The sequence below is a fragment of the Pygocentrus nattereri genome, chromosome 4 (assembly GCF_015220715.1).
Source record: "Pygocentrus nattereri isolate fPygNat1 chromosome 4, fPygNat1.pri, whole genome shotgun sequence".
Lineage (NCBI taxonomy): Eukaryota > Metazoa > Chordata > Actinopteri > Characiformes > Serrasalmidae > Pygocentrus > Pygocentrus nattereri.
Genome location: NC_051214.1, coordinates 24,275,584 through 24,299,188, shown reverse-complemented (window position 1 = coordinate 24,299,188; position 23,605 = coordinate 24,275,584). Strand labels below are relative to the sequence as shown.

General features: G+C 41.2%; 1 protein-coding gene across 2 annotated transcripts in view; it reads left to right on the top strand.

Moving 5' to 3' along the window:
• elp3 (elongator acetyltransferase complex subunit 3) overlaps nucleotides 1-19,252 on the top strand; it is a 43,219-nt gene extending 23,967 nt beyond the window's left edge. For both annotated transcript variants that reach the window (XM_017718458.2, XM_017718456.2), the window contains exons 8-15: nucleotides 856-1,017; nucleotides 1,232-1,358; nucleotides 13,285-13,478; nucleotides 16,197-16,287; nucleotides 16,405-16,470; nucleotides 16,563-16,790; nucleotides 17,604-17,685; nucleotides 18,008-19,252. In XM_017718458.2, coding sequence (XP_017573947.1) covers nucleotides 856-1,017; nucleotides 1,232-1,358; nucleotides 13,285-13,478; nucleotides 16,197-16,287; nucleotides 16,405-16,470; nucleotides 16,563-16,790; nucleotides 17,604-17,685; nucleotides 18,008-18,084 — 1,027 coding nt within the window. In that variant the 3' untranslated portion in view covers nucleotides 18,085-19,252. The remainder of the gene's footprint in view (nucleotides 1-855; nucleotides 1,018-1,231; nucleotides 1,359-13,284; nucleotides 13,479-16,196; nucleotides 16,288-16,404; nucleotides 16,471-16,562; nucleotides 16,791-17,603; nucleotides 17,686-18,007) is intronic.
• Nucleotides 19,253-23,605: the final 4,353 nt, after the last annotated feature.

Below are 23,605 nucleotides of genomic sequence, written 5' to 3'. Positions count from 1 at the left end.
GCTTGTATCTGAGGAAGCAAGTCTATTCGTTTGCAGGTGAAGCCTTTAGCTTAGATGCTCTTGCTCTACTGTCCTCGTTAGTGCAAGAAGGCTCAAAGACTCACATCAGAGCTGAAGTTGAGTGCCTGGGACTGAAGTGACAAAAATACACAATCTAAATTGTTCTGGTGCACTGAGCGAAGTTATTAGCCTGCTAAGCTACTGATAGCATCACTGGTTCCACTGTACTCTTCTTACCACTCTGTACTGGTATGCTGGTAACACTTTATTTGGAGTGGTGGTTTGTAGACAATTAATAAACTCTTAATAGATTATCAGTAACACATCAACAACATATCAGTGAAGCAGCAGTAGTGAAGCATCGAATACGTTGAAGGAAATCTCTTGTAGATGTTCTGTTGATACGATACTTACATTAAATAGATGTATTGTTAATGTTACTTCCATTACGTAAAATCTAACCCTGGCCCTAACCCTAATCTTAACTTTGACCTCAACCTAAAGCCAAATCCTCACCCTGGCCCTAACCCTAACCTTAACCTCAGTCCAAACCCTAATCCTAACCCTAATCCTAACCCTCATATGTTTTTGACAGGTTACTGAGAGTCCGTTGAGTGTTTATTTAATCTAAAAGGAAACACTGAAAATAAAGTGTCACTGCAGTTTTTTTGTTCAGTGTGTTTTACGTTTCATCTCTTCCGCTGTTTCTGCTCCTCCATTCTCTCCAGTATAATCACATCCCTGCCGTGTAATGAGTTAAATTTAATTTAATCGGTTGTGATTGTTTTCTGTGCCCTTTGTAATATGTTTTATAGCAGAAACGCAAATTGTGATGAATGTCCCGCCTTTCTGCAGATACTCTGAGCGCAGTAACACCAAATGTGTGGGGATCACCATCGAGACACGGCCGGACTACTGCCTGAAGCGGCACCTCAGTGACATGCTGGCATACGGTTGCACCAGACTAGAGATCGGTGTGCAGAGCGTCTATGAAGATGTGGCTCGTGACACCAACAGGTCAGGGCTAGAAGTTTACTGACCTGTGGCTTGTTTTTCTTTGTTTTATTACAGAGATTTGAAATTAATTTTCAGTGGAAGCTTACTACATATCAATTGACTTACGGAGTTTCTAGATACTGGTAGTCAGTGAACTCAGATCTGAGCCATTAAAGTTACTTGATGCTAAAGTCATTTTCCTCTATTTCTTGTTTCTTCCTGTTTATTGCAACAGAGGACACACGGTCCGAGCCGTCTGTGAGTCTTTTCATCTGGCTAAAGACGCTGGCTTTAAGGTGGTGGCCCACATGATGCCTGACCTGCCCAATGTGGGCATTGAGCGCGACATTGAGCAGTTCATAGTGAGTACCACTCAACTGACCCAAACCTTGTTTCTGGTTTTAAAAGTTTGCGGGCCAAAGAGCAGTTATTGTGCTATACCCAGTTGCTTCAAAGCCAGGTGTGCGTTGTCATTTACAAGTGTTACTGTAACTTTTTGTATACTTTTTGCCATTTGTTTTTGCTTAAACATTACAGTTTAAGTTTTTACAACGTGGATTTTAAAAGGCTGGATTATTATTTTTCGTGTGCAGAGCAACAGAACCATGATATATATCTGGCTGGTGGCACGGTGGGTATCGCTGTCGCCTCACAGCCAGAAGGGCTGTGAAAAGTGTTTCCAATGTTTTTGCCAATAAAAAAAACTAACTAACATAATATTAAATCTAAATAAACAAAACTACGGCTACAGCAGCTAATTGACACCGTCATTGACAATGAATTTTACATTTGCACTCCTCATTTTTATGTCACCTTTCTGAAAGATGGAAAGTACAGATGATGGAGATGAAAGGACGTATTCCACTCACGTGGTCAAAAATGTGGGAACACTAACATAACGACACTAACAAAAAATTGTGTATAGCTTAGAAAAATTGTATATTATGTTTGTAGCTTACATTTTACAGCAGCTCTAATGTCATGAGTGAGGATAGAGAAGCTGCGTTCCAAAGCTTAGGCTACAGCCGCGGTGGACTGCATTTCTCAGCTGCTACGTCATAGCAGGCCGTTCCAAAGTGAAGGACCCTTTATATACGGCCTAGAAATGCAGCCTATGTTCTGGGTGATTTAAAGGACGCATTAGATGTTTCCTTCCAGGCCTTCAGTTACCCACAGTTCTCTGTGCACGAATGACGCCAAAGAGAAAAAAAAAAGCAGCACAATGAAAGTGGTGGAAAACGAAGCCGTTGAAGCAGAGCTTGTTTTAAATGTTTAAAATGACAGATTAATTAAAGAATTTGTCCATATATCGTATTTTATTTAGAAGTATTTGTAAATATGTAGTTTATTGAACTGCATAGGAACATCTCCATTTCCATGAATAAATGAAAAAGCAGTAAACGATGCAGCAGCTCCACAGTTACCATCCGGTACCTTCTTCAGCTGATCACTCCGTTATTAAATTAAATCAGGTGTGCTGCTGGTAAGATTTCACGAATCCATGCAGTGACTGGACTGGACTAATGGTATTTTTCACACCAATATGTGAAACTATATTATAAAAAAGATGAAAAATTAGTAACAAATTTGGTTGGTGTCAGAAACACTGGACATGTGGGACTAGATGAGTTGTGATAAGGCTACATAATTTAAAAGTGAGCTGATTTGACCTTTGTAGTCATGTTGACAGGGCAAATTAGTCATTTATTATAGCCTAATGCCTCACTTTGTCTACTCTGTGGTGCTAAAGCATTGGCTCATCAAGTTCAGTTCAATGTACCACTGATCATTGCTGCACGGGATGAGGACTGTTTTGTTTTGTTGCTCAGCGACTGCTGTGAACATGCAAGACGAGTCGAACGTGTGCCACACTGGAGCCAGGAAATAAATGACGGAAATAATACCACTTACCAAATACCACTTCCGTTCATGATTTTACATGCATGGGTTACTTCATCTGTGTGTGTGTTTGGGGGGGGGGTCGTTCAGTGAATTTGACATCTACACTTCAGTTGTCCTCTCAAAACAATGTGTGTAAACACTAAAATATTAGAATAACATATAATTACAGTAAATCATACGAAAATTAGACATTAGGCTATAAAAAATGAATAATCGTCTGTATTTTGCCATGTCAACATGACTACAAAGGTCAAATCAGCTCATTTTTAAATTATGTAGCGTTACTTGTGACCTGTCAGGGTTCTAGTTTGATAGTCATGTTTAGTGATAAACTTGTTATTCAGAATAAAATGAGGCTTCAGTCACATCTGCTCCCAGCAGCTGTCTAGTAGTCCATGCATGTTGATACTCAGAATTTAGTGTCTGGAAATAAAATATAATATTATGCTAAGTAAGAGTGGCTGTTTTACAGTGATATTCAGTGATAGTCATTCTACTAAATTGGTTTAAAGTCAGAGTTGAAAACACATTTTAGACTTAATAACTAACTTGGGCTTTAGCTATTAAATCCTTTATCTTAATTTTGTTTATTTTATTAAAACAAATGGCTGTACATTCAATTTTGTTTAGACAATTGTAGCTAATTTCGAGCATAACTCATAAATACTACCTGGTACATGACTAGCAAACACAGCTTAGACCTGATGTACACACACAATCATAATTTTCCATTAAAACACAAATAACGTTTCTTAGTCAACCTGTCACAGTTATTACATAATCAGCTAATAATTGAGATGCTTGGAAAATTGCCACGATCTCAAATATTTGCAAAGTCTTTGGATTTCTACAATGAGCAGAATGTGAATTGGGTGTGTTGAGTTGAGGTAAATGAATTGATTGAGATAGGATGGGGCTCTTAAACAAAAAAGGTTCTGGTGTTTATTTAGAAAGAGCACAGTTAGTGTATTTTTAGTGATGTAGCTAATTCTTAAATTTGTAGCATGTACTTTTAGCAGAGTAACATTTCTTGACTCTGTGGTTCTGTAGTCATTTGTTTGAGTATTTGTGCACAACAGTGTTGTGTATTGTTTCAACAGTACAGCCAGTATTAGCTACTAATCTGTCATAGCTCAGAAACAGGTAGGCTGAAATTCCATAATCGTGACAGCCAGACGGAATTGCAGAAAACATGTTGTGACAGTGAAAAATTCTTAAGGTAACACACTTATTTTTAGACTTTGGGGCAAATTTACTTCAGAACAATGGGATCTAACAGCTCACCATGTAGCTGGAATGCAGCCTCGCTTTCTGCTCTAAAATGCAGGGGTGTGGCTAAAATAAGACTCCGCCCACAGACTAAAGCTGAGGTCTTTAATTAGAGTTCAGTAAGGTTCAGTTAAAGAAAAATTTCCTCAAGCGAAGGTCCTGAACACCATGATGTCTAACTTGCATTATGATTCAATGCCGTATACTGTTTACTGAAGTAGCTTAGTAGGAATATCAAGATCTTATACAGTCAGCAGCTGAATGTTAAATCAAATAAAGTACAATTCAGTCACATTGCAACAACATTTCTTGTCAGTTTTCTCTTTTTAGAGCCATGAAAAAAAAATTTGGCTCACTTCCCCGACTGCTGTCTCTCGCCTCGTCCGTCCTCTGTGTGTGCGCCACTTACTCGAGTTTTAGTGCTCATCGTAATGCACAGATCTGATTGGCTGAGTAGCGTCATGTGTGATTTTTACAGCGTGAGATTGGTCTGTGAGTTTCCCGAGCTGCTAAACTGGTACCCTAATGACTAAAAAAGGTATGCCAATTAAAATAGGACAAAACCATAAATATTAAAAAACTGGTCTCTGTTGTCGTATTTTGAGCTTTATAATGTGCCACACATTTTCAATGGGAGGCAGGTCTGGACTGCAGGCAGGCCAGTCTGGTACCCACACTCTTTTACTACGAAGCCACGCTGTTGTAACACGTGCAGAATGTTTCTTGGCATTGTCTTGCTGAAATAAGCAGGACGTCCCTGAAAAAGACGTTGCTTGGATGGCAGCATATGTTGTATGTACCTGTATGTACCTTTCAGCATTAATGGTACCTTCACAGATGTGCAAGTTACCCATGCCATGGGCACTAACACACCCCCACACCATCAGAGATGCTGGCTTTTGAACTTTGTGCTGATAACAATCCGGACAGTCCTTTTCCTCTTTGGCCCGGAGGATTCCATGATTTCCAAAACCACTTTGAAATGTGGACTCGTCAGACCACAGGACACTTTTCCACTTTATGTCAGTCCATCTCAGATGAGCTCAGGCCCAGAGAAGCCGGTGGTGTTTCTGGGTGTTGTTGATATGTGGCTTTCGCTTTGCATGGTAGAGTTTTAACTTGCACTTGTAGATGGAGCGACGAACTGTGTTCACTGACAGTGGTTTTCTGAAGTGAAGTGAGTTTCCTGAGCCCATGTGGTAATATCCCTTACAGAATGATGTCAGTTTTTAATGCCTGAGGGATCGAAGGTCACGGGCATTCAGTGTGGGTTTTCTGCCTTGCTGCTTACTTGCAGAGATTTCTCCAGATGCTCTGAATCTTTTGATGATATTATGGACTGTAGATGATGAAATCCCTAAATTCCTTGTAATTGCACGTAGAGAAACATTGTTCTTAAACTGTTGGACTATTTGCTCACGCAGTTGTTCACAAAGTGGTGAACCTCGCACCATTCTTGCTTGTGAACGACTGAGTCTTTCAGGGAGGCTCCCTTTATACCCAATCATGACACTGTTTCCAATTAACCTGTTCACCTGTGGAATGTTCCAAACAGGTGTTTTTTGAGCATTCCTCAACTTTCCCAGTCTTTTGTTGCCCCCGTCCCAACTTCTTTGGAACATGTAGCAGGCATCAAATTCAAAATGAGTGAATAAAAAACAATAAAGTTTATCTGTTTGAACATTACATATCTTGTCTTTGTAGTGTATTCAATTGAATATAGGTTGAAAAGCATTTGCAAATAACCATATTCTGTTTTTATTGGAATTGGGGTTGTAATAAACACACCATTGTTTTTCTCCTATTAACCAACATGATCATCTTTGATGAAGGTTAATATACAGTGTAGTCCAACAGCCCTAATTTGAGATTAAACAAAGCCTGAAATAGTATTAAATTAGTATAAAATAAATAAGTATAAAAGTTATCAGAGGTGTGTGTTAGATGTTTTGAGTGCTATATATCATCTTCTTTCGGCTGCTCCCTTTAGGGGTCGCCATAGCGGATCATCTGCCTCCATCTTGCCCTATCCACTGCCTCATCTACTTTTACACCAACCATCTCCATGTCCACCTTCACTACATCCATAAGCCTTCTCTGAGGTCTACCTCTTCTCCTTCTACCCGGCAGCTCCATCTCCAACATTCTTTGACCAATATATCCACTATTCCTCTTCAACACATGTCCAAACCATCTCAACCTGGCCTCTCTGGCTTTATCTCCAAACTGCTCCACCTTCACTGTCCCTCTGATCTGCTCATTTCTAATCTTGCCTCGTCACTCCCAACGAAAATCTCAGCATCTTCATCTCTGCCACCTCCAGCTCAGCCCCCTGTCTTTTAGACAGAGCCACAGTCTCCAAACCACACATCATAGCAGGACGCACTACTGTCTTGTAAACCTTCCCTTTCACTCTTGCTGCTATCCTTCTCTCACACATCAGCCCTGACACCCGTCTCCACCCACTCCATCCTGCCTGCACCCTCTTCTTCACCTCTTTTTTGCACTGTCTATTGCTCTGGATGGTTGACCCAAGATATTTGAAGTCATCCACCTTTACGACCTCGACTCCTTGCATCTTCACCTTTCCACCTGCCTTCCTTCTCATTCACCCACATGTATTCCGTCTTATCTCTAATGACCTTCATTCCTCTCCTCTCCAGGGCAAACCTCCACCTCTCCAGATTCCCTTCCACCTGCTACTCTACTCTCACCACAAATTACAATGTCATCTGCAAACATCATGGTCCATGGAGCCTCCTGCCTGACCTCATCTGTCAACCTTTCCATCACCTTTGCAAACAAGAAGGGGCTCAAAGCTGATCCCTGATGTAACCCTACCTTCACCTTGAAACCATTTGTCACTCCAACTGCACACCTCACCACTGGCTCACTATCCTCATACATGTCCTGCACCACCCTAACATACTTTTCAGCTACACCTGACTTCCTCATACAGTACCACAGTTCCTCTCTTGGCACCCTATCATATGCCTTCTCTAGATCCACAAAGACACAATGTAGCTCCTTCTGACCTTCTCTGTACTTCTCTACCAACACTCTCAATGCAAAAATTGCATCTGTGGTACTCGTTCTGGGCATGAAACCAAACTGCTGCTCACTGATCTGAACCTCTCGCCTTAGCCTTGCTTCAACAACTCTTTCCCATACCTTCATGGTGTGGCTCATCAACTTTATACCTCTGTAGGTATAAAGTTGATGTACCTTTTGAGTGCTATATATACACCTCCTAATTGGGAAATAAGAGCAGTAGACATTCAGGCACCTTTACTGTTTCTAATTTTATTTATTTAAACATTACATTTGTGTTTACGCTCATGCTCACGTTCACTTCCAAAGGATTATGTAAAGTTATTCCCATTTTTTGTTGTCTCCATTTTTCTCCCTGGTTATTCCATAAGCTCTTCAAACAGAAATGGGCTAAGACCTCAGAAGAAAGGGGATCAGCCCTGGTGCAGTTCTGTGTCATGTCAGAAGCTTATCTCATAAAGCAGGGAGAGGAGGAAAACGGCAGCAGTAGCAGTGCATCATGTGCATTTTATATGCAGATTTACCTCACGTGTTTTATGAATCGCATGTTGCTAGGAAAAAAAATAATTAAATAGAGGAATGGGAAAAAAATATTAAAATACAATGTACAGTGGAAAAAATTACTCTTTGTCATCCATGTACTACAGCTATCAAACAAAGTGGTTAATCATATGAGTTGGTGGTTTTGATCATGATTATTCACGAGTTTGCATCATTAATAGCAGTTCATCGCAATCACATTTGTCTTATCTTCTCAAGATTGAGGCTAAAGAGAGATCTTCCCATTTTAAAAAGCAGTGCATGTTGTTGTAACTTTATGTTGGCATGAAAATGTATGAAAATAAGGTTGGTTCCCAAGTGGTGCAACCATCTAAGCATTGGCCCCATCATCAGGAGATTGTGAGGCCACGTTATACCCATATTCGGAACTTCAGGTCTAATCTTGATTTCTGTAGGGTCAGAATGAATAGGGTTTTTGAAGCGCTGCCTGTATTACACCCCATTGTAAATAAAAATGTTTAGATCCAGATACGTTTTTGCTGGGCAATATGGCCAAAAATGTTATCACAATAAACAAAATTCATATCGTTTGATATCCATATATATTGCGATAAATGTCAAATCATTATTTCTTTCTTTCCTTGAAGGCTGATTTTTGCTCCTGGGTGGTTTATCATTATTCTAAACTATTCTTTATGGTCAGAACACGAGAAACACTCAAACAGTGGAACATTTCACAAATCTGTCATGGGAGAGTGAGAGAAAGATTCTGATTGGCTGTTTTTATCAGTTGGAAAAGCACAGCCGGAGTTTTTGTAATAGGCATAATTTAAGAAAGAAAAGATTATTTCTAGCTCTCTGGTGACGAGCACTCAGCTATCCCGTTACAAATACTAAACGAGTGGCCAACAACAGTGCTAAACTATTTACGTTGCTCCAAAGAAGAGTGCACACTTCAGCTTTTATTTAAATATTTTTTAAATAATGCCTTAAAAATGTGCAGATGAAATTTGATAGATATAGTGAAATATCCTATTGAGTGCACCCCTTGGCAGATTTTAAAAGGCCATTTAAATCCCAGTGAGATACAATTTTCAAAGTTCTTGTTACAGAGCCGTTGTGCTAGTTTTGGAAAATTCCACCTTCTTGGTGCGCAGTAGCTAATTGGCAAGCAGCAGGCATGACGATGGAATGTAAATGAAGCAGGGAGTGATAGTGGGGGGCGGTGGGGGGGGATTCTTTTATGGCCCTTGTCAGTGTCCAGCTGTGACACATTGCTTCACATTATCAGGGGATCCATTATAGGAAATGAATAGAGCACTTTTTATCGGGGGCTTCATTAGCAAAGCAAGAAGATCCAATCTGCACCTCCACTGTGCTGCCTATTGATGGTGGCTCGCAAATAAAGCCTGTGTGTTAAACACCAGCTGAGAGCGCGTAAGATACCAACAGGTCCTCTGCTGTGTTAAGAGCCTGCAGCCCGTGTCATTACTATTGTATTGTTTTCAAAGAAGGGAGTTATGTGCATTTTAATGGTCATTATGGGCAGCAGTAATTTTAAATCTTTTAAAAGGAGCATCAGTGTTGCGTTACGTCAGGACTGGTGACTTATTTCTGAGTTCATTCACATTTTAGCCGTTTCTTTTGCAGTTATGACATATTTGCTTACTGGGGACAGATAAAGTATTCTTCAACATTGTTTGCACTGGAGGCAGCATATGATAAATGCGTAAGGCATCCAAGATGAGACCTTTAATGCTGCTTGTGTCTGCTAAAGGTATCAGATCTTAGGTGTGACCGAATTGGTCTGACAGGCCCCATCGCACAATTCCAAAGTGTTACTTAAGGCGCTGTGTGGCACCGTCACTTGCCAGTGCTAGACCTAAGCTGGCCTCACACCTGCCTTCTGTCGGAATTTTATACTCGTCAGTGCTCTGATTTCACGCTACCCGCAGTGGCGCTCTTATCTGCAACCGAAGTTTTGAGTCTTATTTGTGCTCCAGCCGGTTCCCATCCTCAAGATAGCACAGATGCACTCCCAGATCAGACAATACTGAGCTTATTTTTGCCATCCGTTTTCGCAGCAATTCTGTTTTTCATCTCATTTGTGAAAGTGGGTCTTGTGTAAGCGTTTTGCACTATGCACTAACCCCTCCCTCCAGGTGGACCTGTTTGGTCTTGACTTAACCATAATAGTTTTTCAAGCAGATATACAGATATGCTTACCTATTGTGCCTATAAGATGGTTTTTGATTGTATGCACAATGATGTTTTAACATTAATTAATTAATTAATTAATTAATTAATAAATAAATAGTTCTCTGTCAACAAGTGTTTTTAAAACTGCCTTGGTGAAGCCTGTGCTAAAAGAGTGTAGCATTGATCCTTCCATACTAAATAATTTTAGACTAATTTCAAACCCACCTTTTCTAAGTAAAGTCTTAGAAAAAGTTGTTTTCAAACAACTAAATATGTATCTAATATCAAACAAGATTCAAGTTTGGCCTTTTCTCTCTCAGAGCAACGCAGAGAAGCTTGTTCATGCATTTGTTACAAGCAGACTTGACTACTGTAATGCTCTTCTTACTGGACTTTCCAAGAAACACGTACAGAACACAGCAACGCGCATCCTAACAAAAACAAAAAAGAGATCACATCACTCCTGTTTTGAAAGAGAACCTGACTGTGTTTATCATTCAGGATAGATTTCAAGGTTCTGCTACTAGTCTTTAAAGCTCAAATCAACCTACAGTCTGCTTACATCACAGATTATTTGTCTGTTTATGTTCCGGCACGTAATCTAAGATCTGCAGATAGTGGCCTTCTACAGATACCCTCTGTAAAATTTCAGTTATTCTGCTTCTAAACTGTGGAGCTCAATTCCACCTTTTATTAGACAGTCAAGCTCATTGCTCACTTTTAAGAACTCTTTAAATTAGCATTGAATTAAAACTGAATGTCTCGTGGTATTTATCTTTATCTTGGAACTTAATCATCTTTTTCTTCTGATTTCTTCTTCTGATACCTGTCTGTAAAGCACTTTGAGCTGCCACTGGCATGAAAAGTGCTATATAAATAAAATTATTATTATTATTAATAATAATAATATTATTTGACTGCCATCTTTATGGCAGTCTGTTTTATTAGTACAGTCTTCTCTTGAGTCCACAGGACAGGGTGTCTGTGGTTTCCAAAAAGAATTTCAAATTTTGATTCATCTGACCTCAGAACAGTTTTCCTTTTTGCCTCAGTCTATTATAAATGAGCTCTGGCCCAGAGAAGATGGCAGCATTTCTATATTGTGTTTACATACGGCTTCTTCTTTGTATGATACAGCTTTAACTTGCATTTGTTGATTACATGGCAAACTGTGTTCACAGACAATGATTGCTGGAAGTGTTCCTGAGCCCATGCAGTGATTTCCAGTACAGAATCATGCCTGTTTTTAATGCAGTGCTGTCTGAGGGCCCGAAAATCACAAGCATCCAGTATTGAAATTTACATTTAGAGCATTTAGCAGACGCTCCTATCCAGAGCGACTTACAAGAAGTGCTTTGTCTATCTAGAGAAAGTATCTTTGCTAGTTACCAATAGGTTAGAGAGAAAGACAGTCCTGAGCTCAGATACTGCTAGAAACCAAAGCCACTGCAGATACCAAGAGAAAAAGGAACAGAGTTGAGCACAGAACTCTGTGCATTGACCATCGGCCTTCTTCCTTATGCACAGGGATTTCAACAGATTGTGTGAATCTTTTGGTGATATTATGTACTGTAGATGGTGGGATATCCAGAATCTTCACAGTTTTACATTAAGGAACATTTTTCTGAGTTACTTAGGGTGCTGTATCACACTGTCACTTAGTGCTAGACCAAAGCTGGCCTCACACCTGCCTTCTTTCGGCATTTTATATTCTCGTAGGTGCTATGATTTCACGCTACCTGCAGTGGCGCTTTTATCTGCAGCAGAATATTTGGGTCTTGTTTGTGCTCCAGCCAGTTCCCATCCTCAAGATATCCCCATATCAGACAATACCATTTGGTTTTGGCATCTGTTTTGCAGCAATTCTAAGTTTATCATCTCATTTGTGAAAGTGGATCTTGTGTAAGCGTTTTGCACTACGCACTAACCCCTCCCTCGAGGTGGACCTGTTTGGTCTTGACTTAATTGTAATCGTTTTTTGAGCAGATACACCAATATGCTCGCCTATTTGTCTGCCATCTTTATGGCAGTCTGTTTTGTTCGTACGGTAGCGAGCCAGGCCCAGCGCTAGCTCCTCCGCATTGAGTATCTGGGTATATCTGAGCGATATTGGCCTATTAGGAGATGGTGTGTCAGAAGGGAGAGGAAGAGAGATTAATGGCTGCGTGCGTTGGTCTCTAACCCTACTTCTTACGCCCGCTACTATCAGCCTGGTGACCGCCTGCGCAGCCTTGCCCGCGTCACCCACCACTGCTTCCCCGTCTGTTTATCTCTCTCCTTTCACCTTCCCTCTCTCTGTCACTCGCTCTCTCTCACCTGAGGAGAGGGGAACCTGTCGGTGCTATCTCCAGGATGAGTGTGGTGGCGAAGGAAGCAGCGTAGCTGAGTGATAATGGAATCCCATTAGACTCTTGCAGCACTCGCTTCACACTTATCTGACTCAGTGCAGGCTCCCCCACCCATTCCAAAAAAAAAAAAAAAAACACACACTCGCCCAAGAATAAACACACACTAATACAAAGACTCGTTAAATTTGATTCTGAAAGAGAGCGTTATATTTGTACATGCACCAGAGCTTGGAGTGACTGAAGTATCCCTCTGTTCTACTTTCTTTGGAAGTTGGGAGATGTAGAGGGGAAAAGCTACACGAGCTTTATTTAAGTGTACTGGTGTCTAATCAAATGGTCTCTGTAACGATTGTCTTTCCTTCAGACAATGTGGACAAAACTAGGTAAATGCAAGCTGACGTTGTCTTCTTGATTGCCATGGTTCAGTCATCACCACCATGGTATGACTTCTGAATCTGCTTAATTGACAAGAGGATAACGAATCTTTACAGTGATGGGCAGGCATCTGTCATAACGACACGCATGCAGTGTTATCTGCAGTGCCTTTTAATGGACTCGTGATCTAGACATCCAAATGTTCTGTCCAGATTCTCCACTCAGTTGCTACATCAAAGTGCTTAAAAGTCTTTGCATAAGCAGGATCTCTACCTTTCCCAGTAACCAAGAATTGGACTGCATTAATATCATCATAAAGAACTCCAGACTGAGGCACTCAAACTAATGGTCAGTAGGATTTTTGCTTAATGAAGCTCACTGACTATTTGAGCATTCACTCGAATAAGAAGGACCATCAAAAGTTCAACCACGAACGCAATGCAGCTTTGTTTTATGTCCAGCCAGTCTTTAAGATACTGATTCTGAGCAATTCCCAGATTAAATGCTTCAGAGCTTTATGCCATTGACTTAGTTTAGATAGCTTAAAGTACCAGTATCAGAAAGTATCCAAAGTGCCTGAATGTTTCTCCCTTACACCAGTTGGGTTCAGGCTGTCTGAGTTTGTTATCTTCTTGCTGCTCAGGAGTTTTTTGAGAACCCAGCGTTTCGGCCAGACGGGCTAAAGCTGTACCCTACGCTTGTGATCCGGGGAACAGGCCTGTATGAGCTGTGGAAGACGGGTCGATACAAGAGCTACTCACCCAGCACCCTGGTTGACCTGGTGGCTCGTATACTGGCTTTGGTGCCGCCCTGGACCCGAGTGTACCGTGTACAGAGGTAGGAGAAATACCTGCACTACACTGTGTTGTGTTCATCAGAAAATGTTTTATTTAAGAAATTGTATTGTCACACTTAAACAGTAACTCCACCCTAAGACCTTTTTTTTCCAGTGACAGCTGAAATGCACTGCTCTGTAATAATAAAATATATCAGCCTTGCTTCAAATGTGAACACGTCTTTCCAAACTGTAAAAATATCGTTTTATCGTGGTCAGTTCCGCCTCGGCAGCGCCGCTCTGGTTCAACTCTGCTATAGATGCGGATGACCTGTCTTCGTACCAAAGTACCATGACAAGTCACAGTATGCAAATCAGTCGAACAACGTTGCCACCCCCTGATGACACCCTACTCTAGCTGCATTCATAAATATGAAAGCACAGGAGCCCAAAGTGAGGAGATAACCACCCTCACACGCTGAGTTAAATACCCCCAGCACCACCTCACAAGGCTGCGATATGGCAGCTGTCTGTACCAACTGTAAATAACCCAGTTAATCTAAGCGTAGTCTGTAATAAAGATGTTGTACCGATTAAGTGAGGATTCTTGCAAGTCTCCATAAAACTGCCGGTGATGCATCCAATTCGTTTCCCTCCACAACTCAAATCCTCTGGCACTGAACTTACTGACCAGACAGGAGAACATGAATTTCACTGGAACTGAATCGGATGTAACCGTGGTAAGTGTTACATTCCTTGCAGAATGTAAGGATTTAGGGCCACTGCAGCAAACCCTGGCTGACCGGTGATGCAGTCTGCGACCTTGTTGACTGAATAAAACTTAGAGTTCAAAGAATCCACTTTATTCATTCAGAAGTCAGTGCATCTACGAAATCAGGACGTGGGGTATATTGAATACGGACCTGCTGAACAGATAATGAAAAGCCAGCTGTCGCAGTTCTAGGGAATGTTCTAACGTTCTGCCGCCTCTGCCACTCTCTGCTAATAATTTCCCAGCACTACATTAACTCTTCAGTGGCTTTAGTCAGTGGCTCATACTGTTAAGGCTCAAGACACACTGTCTGATCAGAAACACCTTCCCTCGTCGAAAATGGAGATGGTAGTAGAGAAAAATCTTCAACATTATAAGACTCAGTTGAAAAAGTACCATTTGATTTAGTCTTTCTCCATATTTTCTGTTGGCCCTCCCATTTTTGAAAATTTTTTAGACTTGAGCCAGAGGTGGAGTCTACTGAAAATAGTGGGGTGTAGTTACTCTTTAAGGAGAACTGTCACCAAATCACTTTTCTTCACATAACTGCAGATGATAATAACGATGTAGCTTCAAACTCTTTCTGATAGTGACCCACTATCGGACAATAATGTTACAAAATACAGAAATAAAAGATGTCTCTGCTGGTGCATCAGTTCACCTAGAAATATACAAAGGTATGAACATGAACTAGTTTCATAAGTGTGAGAAACTTTAAGAGGAATTCCACCAGAAAGCAAGTGTAGTTGGTGTTTGTCTAAGGAAAACTGGATAACTGCCCTGTTCCCTGATCTGTGGGTCGATGCGATTGTCTACCAAGGATATCCTTCTGATCTCTGAGGTTCCTGCAATCGTAATATTGTAATTGTAACTGTAATATTGTTCTAAATGTTTCCTAGCTCAGAAAAGACTACAACCATGCCAACTCCAGTGTGGTTCAGGAGATTTATGCACTAGTGCTGTATTTGGATTGTAGTTATCATTCCTTAATTTTTTTACATCATGTTCTTGTGTATCTAATAGGTAAGTAATGGATTATCACCAAGGAACAGAGCATCCCACCATATCAGCACAGGCTGGTGTTCTGCTTAACATCATTTGTGTCCATTAGCGGTGCCAATTTGCATGGCCACTTTTTATCATTTTTATTATGTTTTTAATAAAAAGTTACTACTTCAGCTACTTTGGTATAAGCTAATCATACTCCCACATATAACCCAGACTAGCAAAGATGCCTTGTTTTACCTCTTTTAAACAAACCAGAAACCAAATATTTCAAACCAGAAATCAGACATGCAGCTGTGTATCATACTAGCTACATAGCCTGGTTTGCATGCACATGGGTGGTTGCCTTATGTACATTTTCAGGTAATTACTTGGATAGTTTTGAGTTTCAGTTAGTAAATGTGTTTGTTATTGCTGGTTGTTATACAGTTTTTGATGGATAACAATAATTAAATCCTACATTTATATTGGAAGGTAATAAACAAGATATAAATTGTGTTCACAGAGTGGCCCAAGACTGTTCACAGAGTGGCTCAAGAGTGCGGTGTTTATAGAACACATTTATTTGTTTTACATAAGAGAAAAACTGTAGAATTTGGGTGAAATTCACCTTAATCTAGTACAGCACAATATTCAGTTGGGGGGAAAACGTCATTGTGATTTGTCTGACCTATGTTGTATGTTATGCCAGCATTGATAATTATTTTAAAGATTAAAATTAAGTTTAAGTGGCCCTTATTAGTCCCACGAAGGGGAAATTTCACTTTTGCAATCTAATCCATCCTTGCAGTAAAACACTACATACACACTAGTGAAGGCACACACTTGGGAGCAGTGAGCACACTTGCCCAGAGCGGTGGGCAGCTCTATCTGCAGTGCCCGGGGAGCAGTTGGGGGTTGGGTGTCTTACTCAGTGTTCACATCAAATGATTAGCACAGCATCTGTTGTGTGTAATTATCAGCTAGAACCTATTCAGAGCAGTAATATTTGGCTTGATATTAGGGACATCCCCATGCCACTGGTGAGCTCTGGTGTGGAACATGGAAACCTGCGAGAGCTGGCATTGGCCCGAATGAAGGACATGGGAACTGAGGTAACCTTTTCCGCTTCACTAGGTTGGTAATCAAATGATATAGAATACGTCATTCTGTGAGGTCTGATCAGTGAAATCTGTTCCAGTGAAGTGTTTTTGGTTCATTGATTTCTGCAGTGCAGAGATGTAAGAACCCGAGAGGTGGGCATCCAGGAGATCCATCATAAAGTGCGACCGTACCAGGTAATGGTATTTTGCGATCAAGGGCATTGCTGAAGGTGTCAGCAGTTTTTGAGTCCGTTCACCTTTGTACATTGTGCCCACGCTGCATGTAGGTGGAGCTGATCCGGAGGGATTATGTGGCTAACGGCAGCTGGGAGACCTTCCTGTCATACGAAGACCCCGAGCAGGACATTTTGATCGGCCTACTTAGGCTCCGCCGCTGCTCCGCACAGTCCTTCCGGCCCGAGCTGAAGGGCGGAGTGTCCATCGTGCGCGAGCTGCACGTCTACGGCAGCGTAGTGCCCGTCAGCAGTCGAGACCCCAGCAAGTTCCAGCACCAGGTAGAAACAAAGTAGCACTGAAGGTCACAACAAAATCGGTTTATTCATGCAATTTAGTCTGACGTCAGTGGAATTATTTTGACATATACAGATCAGCCATAAAATTATGGCCACCTACACTCGTTGTCCATTTTATCAGCTCCACTTACTGTATAGGAGCACTTTGTAGTTCTACAGTTACAGACTGTAGTCCATCTGTTTCTCTGATACTTTGTTAGCCCCGTTTTACCCTGTTCTTCAGTGGTCAGGATGACCAACACAAACTGTGCAGCAGCAGATGAGCTGTTGTCTCTGGCTTTACATCTACAAGGTGGACTGACAAGGTAGGAGTGTCTAATAGAGTGGACAGTGAGTGGACACAGTGTTAAAAAAATCCAGCAGCACTGCTTTGTCTGATCCACTCGTATCAGCACAACATACACTAACACACCAGTGTTACTGCGGTGCTGAGAATGATCCACCACCCAAACAGTACCTGCTCTGGGAAAAAAGGGGGCTAACAAAGTATCAGAGAAACAGATGGACTACAGTCTGTAACTGTAGAACTACAAAGTGCTCCTATACAGTAAGTGGAGCTGATAAAATGGACAATGAGCGTAGAAACAAAGAGGTGGTTATAATGTTATGCCTGAATGGTGTATGTATAAAATACACCCTGTACAAAATTTTTCAGAGGGGCTAGTTACTCTAAAAGCAGTTAAATTGGGTTGCAGTCATCTGAAGATCCAAATTTTCCTGGAAAAAAAGTGCCTCAATGTCCCCTTTTTCAGGATGTGGTAGAGTCTTGCCTCTTTTGTTCCTCTGTGTTTGCAGGGATTTGGGATGATGCTGATGGAGGAGGCAGAGAGAATAGCCAGAGACGAACACGGCTCAAGCAAAATGGCTGTTATCTCAGGTATCGAGAGTGTATTCTCAGCTTTTCTAATAGAACCCCCACTGTGTCATCCTCTTGAATCACCCTGTTTATTCAATGAATAAAACCCTGTGCACTCATCCCACCAAATCAGCTGCAGGGCCAAGATAACGGAGCAGGGAAAAGAAATAGAATGTCTCCGTTAATGTTATGCAGGTCTATGACATGCACTAAAGCCAGCTTTTGTCCTTCTTCTTTTGAAATGACTTCTGTTGCAAGCATAAGTCTGAATGAAACAAGGCCATGATAAGTCTGTTAGCACAGACACGCCTGTTTACTGGCTGTGATCCGTCTCTCATTTCAGGTGTAGGAACTAGGAATTACTACAGGAAGATGGGTTATGAGCTGGAGGGGCCGTACATGGTGAAACGCTTGGACTAAAAGCTTCACACAGCAGGACAAACAAGGAGATGAAGATTCCACCAAGATCTTTTATCATCTTCTCAGGGACGCTGCAGTTTTTTTTGTTGTTGATATTTTCCGAATTTTTTTAGTCCACTTTTTGCAAGTGAGGTAAGAGACTGGCTGTTTTACAGCTCACAGACAGCAGATTATGGTCAAGACAGAGAGCTGTTGGATGCGTCTCTAATGAATGTTCTTTAACACCAAGACTCAAGTACTCCACTGTACTCTGTGTACTTCTGAAATATTTTTGCCCATGCAGTTTGATCACAAGTATGCAGATGAATTTGTGTACGTTATCAACCACACAGACAACAAAGAAATAAACAGGAGGCAGGGCAGAGTCTAGAATGTCCCCAGTTTTATTTACAATGTTGATTTAAGGTAGAGAAACATCGTTTTACATAATATCTCTTCAGATCCTTGTTAATCCACCATGTTTTCCTGAAATGAATAGCTATTTCATGTGAGGTTCCTGGCACTGAGAGTAGCAGACTCATCAGATCACTCCATTTTTTTTTCTTCAAGAAATAAAGAGTATTTATCTCCTATTTTAGCCACTGTGGTAATTGCACGTTGGTATAAATGGCACATTGGCACGATTAATTGAAATTCGATCCAGTGCAATAGTAGACATGACTTCACTTGAATGGACAATAATGTATCCATCACTGAACCTTAAGCGGAACTGAAAGAGCCAAAAAAGCATTAACCATCAGAAGTGTCTTCTGTCTGGACCAGAAAAGCTTTTAAAACCTGACACCGAAATGATCTGAAATTGAATTGCTTTCATTCTTGTCAGCAGTAAAAGTTACAGTCTGCTTTTATTTTTCACTAAAATTCCACTCTCGCTCACATTTTAGTCTGTCACCGCGCTGCCGATTTCCATCCCCCATCTCCTGGGGTGGTGAAGGCTCTCTTCTTGGCGGGAGACCTCATGATATCTCCGCTGATGAGTTTTTGCTGCTTCATTTAACACCGCAATACCCAATTATGTCTCTGTCTCAGGCGCTGTGAGTCAAGGTGTCACTCGAATGATGACTGACCAGCCTTTAAAGCTGAGCTTCCATGAGCTCTTTCACGCCACTTCTGTAAGAGGTTTGGCATGTGAAAAATGGTTTCCAATAAACTGGAAAATGTTATCCCACATCAGGCAGATGTTTTTATTTTTTTCCTGTTCAGTGACCCTCCTCTTACACTGCGTGATTAAACGTGGGCTGGGCTCGTAATTTCCCAGCAGAGGCCTGTTGTCGTGACTTTATTGGGAGCTAACACTGCCACTGGGACAATGAAGAATATGAAGAATGTCCCAGTGTCGCATGTGCCATCCGTCCAATTTGGCAGGCTAAATCTCCGCAGGCCTTTCGACCCCCAAGCTCAGGCATGATGGGTTTTGCGCTAACTGCATTTGTATGGTTACTGTTCCAGTTCATGCAATGAAGACGGATGCGCCAGAGAATATGAGCACAGAGAAGCGTGTGGTTGATGTGGTGCAGCGGTCGAGGAAAACCGACCCAGGGGTTTGATCTGTGAGTGTCAGGGAGCACGAGGGAAAGGGCAGAGTGTCTGGAGCGGGAAATGTCAAGGATTGAGATACGTTTAAGACACGCACAGATGCATCTCCTTCCTAGATGGAGGGCGTAAGGTTAAACCTCAGCAGTGCATTTATTTGTTTTAGAAGTCAGTGGGAATTAGCTTTTACTCATGGTTCCTGCAAACTGTGGTCGGCTCAAGCTATTCTGGGGTTCTTGGCCTTTCCTCTTGAAGACATTCTTGAAGACATGCATTTATAAAATGTAAAAACAATGTATTTACAGGGATTAGTATCACAAAGAAATGTAATATTTCGTCCTGAAGAGCTACAAATTCAATAAAATGGATAAAATCCAAATATTTTAGCAAAGAAGTCATGGGTCACTTAAATGTTCTGCTTTTATAGAGTCCAGGCATCAGATATCCCCATACATGACCTTTCCAGACTATGACATCCATAACTTTTCCAGAATTTATTGTCTAGGTTTAAAAATAAGAGATTTAAAAATGTCATACTTTCCAGACCTCTAAAAAGAACCCTGCTACTGCTGACATGGCCATGATTTCTATGACCTCTTTTTGCTGACCTCTGCAGTGTCTTGGAAAGGCACTCAAGCCCCTTAAGTTATCAGATTTGTCAGGATTACTATGACGCTTGTGTCAAAATAGTGCCCCTGGTTCTTAACTGGACTGCGATTTGCACTTTGACTTGGCCGTTGTACAACATTGACTTTCTCGTTGTTCAACCACTCTTGTTTTTTTGGCTTTGAGCTGGAGATCATTGTCCTGCTGAAAGATGAAGTTTCTCGCAAGCTTTAATATTTTCCAGACTGATGAAGGTTGTCTCCAGTATTTTGCACCATAGATCCGTACCTCAGTTTTAACAAGATGCCCAGTCCCTGCTGAGGAACAGAATCTGCACATGATGCTGCCACCCCATACTGGACTGCTGGGATGGTGTTAAGGAATGGACATTGGGCCTCATTTACCGTTTTTAAGAAGAAATGAATTCTTAAAACCCGCTTGCACAGTTCTCATGAAGATTCTCACCAGCGGTTTCTTATTTGGCATTTGTTCTTAGGTAAGAACAGAATCTACACACACTGAAGAACATGAAGGTTTGAACGGCTGTGCAATTTAAGAACACGCAGTGAATCTGATGTAGACTTTTGTTTTTAACAATGTGAGGTTTGCACCACGCACAGTACTTTCAATATTAGCCAAGAAGCTAAATATTTTGCTTTTTCTCACATTTTACCTGGCTGACTGATGCTTTCTGGCAAAGTCCAGACGTGCTTTGATGTGTTTTTTCTTCAGTAATGGCTTCTTTCTAGCCTTGTTGACTGGTGCATCTTCACTCCAGTCTCAGCCACTGAGCTCTGTAGCTCCCTCAAAGTGACTGTAAGCCTCTCTGAGGCTTCCCTCACAAGTCCCTTCCTGCTCTGATGCTGAGTTTGAGAGATTGCCTCCTCTACGCAGTGCCTGGGTGGTTTGATGCAGCTTCCATTTCCTCACAGTTGATCCAGCAGCGCTCACTGGGATATTCAACCTCTTGGATATTAAGCTGCAGCCTTTTCCTGTCTTGTGCACATCTATAACAATCTCAAATTTACTTATTTATTCTCCAGGGTTTATTTTGGTTTGTCCATCTGAATTTACCTGTTTAAATCATAAGGCAAATTATTCAGTAACTGCATGAAATAAATGTCAATTTTTATTTTATTTTTTGTAAAAGCTTCCCTCAGATGAACAGAACATGTGTTTTATGATCTACACATATTTTACTATATGCTTACGATTTACTGCTGAAAGCCAAAAATCTCAGATGCTCTTTATATTATTTTATAAAAGTCATTTTTACAGAGCAGGTCACTGAAGAGACAAGTTTCCAGTTTGTCATTTGCACAACGTCAGGACATTTCTGCATTAAAATGCTTGTGGTGAGGCTCAGATAATCACTCTACAGAAAGTGTAAAGTAAAATAAAAATAAAGTTAAATATACACAAAATCTAGACACACAAATACATTTTAAAGTGACTTGAGTGACTCTGTGTTATTGTTCTTTAAAGTGGCTTTGTGTTTGTGTTATTGTCCATAGCAGAGATGATATGATAGAATAATAATAATGCCATCTGTTTATAGTTTATAGCCCAGATTTGTGGAAAATTTTAAAAATTGCAGCAGAAAAAAATGGTGAGATCAGCTTCTTTTATTATAAGGGTTTAGCCTCATACGACGCCCAGCTTCTGAATGTAGCTTATGAAATATGAAAGTTATGAAGCATATGATGAAGTGCGTTTTGGAACCACCGGTGGTCCCAAGGAGTTAAAAAGGTTCAAATGTTCCTTGGTCTTCATTTTCATTTACACGTTCCTTCAGATTTACAGTGTGACCAATGATACTGGAGTCATGTGCAGAAAATGAATTTGAATGATTCACAGTCAGACGTACCAATTCATTAGGCCAATATCTTTAATCTGTGTAACCTTGGAGCTCCTATAGCACAAGTTCAACATTTACACAGACAGCAATTCCTACATTTTGACACAGAATATTTTCTCACATGAAACTGATCACGTTAATCGTATGGTGTCATGCAGTCCAGACAAATCTGGGTTTGCAGGGAGTCGTGGGAGTTGAATGTTTTTGCAAGGCACTGTACATCAATTAAAAGTTGAATTCTGATATCTGTTGATCATTTTTCTTAAACTTCATTATTACTTGGAGTGTCAAAGTAACTCTTATTTACTGTGTTACTGCTGGAATATATTAACCCAAGCACTATGCAGTATGAAAGACCCTCTGTGACCCACACACTGGATTCCTCTCTCTTGCCTGTGCTGATAAATGACAGTTCAACAAAAAAAAAGAAATATCGTTTCGGACCCAGATATAGTCGTGAGCAGTCAAATTGGAAGTTTAATTTCCTGTGGAAGACTGAGTGCAGTCTCCAAACAGAAAAGCCATTTGACGGTCCAAGCTGTGCAAGCAGACTGTCAGGAAAGAAAATGGCCAATAACTTCAGGGAACGGCTCCCCTCACTTCAATCTGCAGAAAGGACACAGGCGATCGCAACGAGCGATACACGGGCCTTTAGGAGACAACCCCCCTCACCACCCCCACCCCCCAAATCCCCTCCTCGGTCGCGATGTTGGACATGCTCCATCAGCGGAGCCGCTTCAAAGCCTGCAGTTACTTTGACTGGCTAAAATTAAACCGCTGCCTCTATGGTGCAGATTTGTGGTGCGACCACGCTGAATTCCCAATTCTCCACATCACGATCTCCGACTAGACACCTCCAGCCTCCAGCCCTGATTAGAACACCTGAAACCGTAGCAGTACAAACCCGTCCCCGCGGTGCGCCCATCAAAAGAATGAGAACAGTATTATAGTCCGAAACTGACCTCATTTAAGACACGTGCTGTGAATCCATAATTCATGATTATTAGATTAATATCCTCATGTGCTTGAAATAAAAGCGCTTGACGTCTTAGCAAACACTTGGGCCCAGTCCCATTTCTTCCTTTTACCCCTACCCCTTGTTTTCGAGTGTCACCCAAACCCCTTTAAACTGAGTTACAAGGGGTAGAAGATGAAATCTTGCGCTGTGAAATGGGACAAACCGCAAATTAAGGAAAAAACCAATACATTACTCCATTAACAGCTACTAGCGCTGCTCTGTGGGCCACCCTGTCCGTCTTCAGTGACAGCAGATGAGGGTAAAGTTCAGCTCCTCACTGCTGGGCTTTGGTTACATTTAGTCATATGTTTTCAAAGAGGGGGGCAATTATTTATTATCACCCACCGTTAATTCTCTGGTGATACGAAGCTGAAGTCAGATATTCACCTGCTTCTTGTTACAATTTCCCCGAACGGGAAAGTTAGCTAACTAGCTAGCTACCCAGACATTTACATACTATTAGCGATTTTTTTCTGCTTGTTGCAAAAAAAAACGACCATAATTCA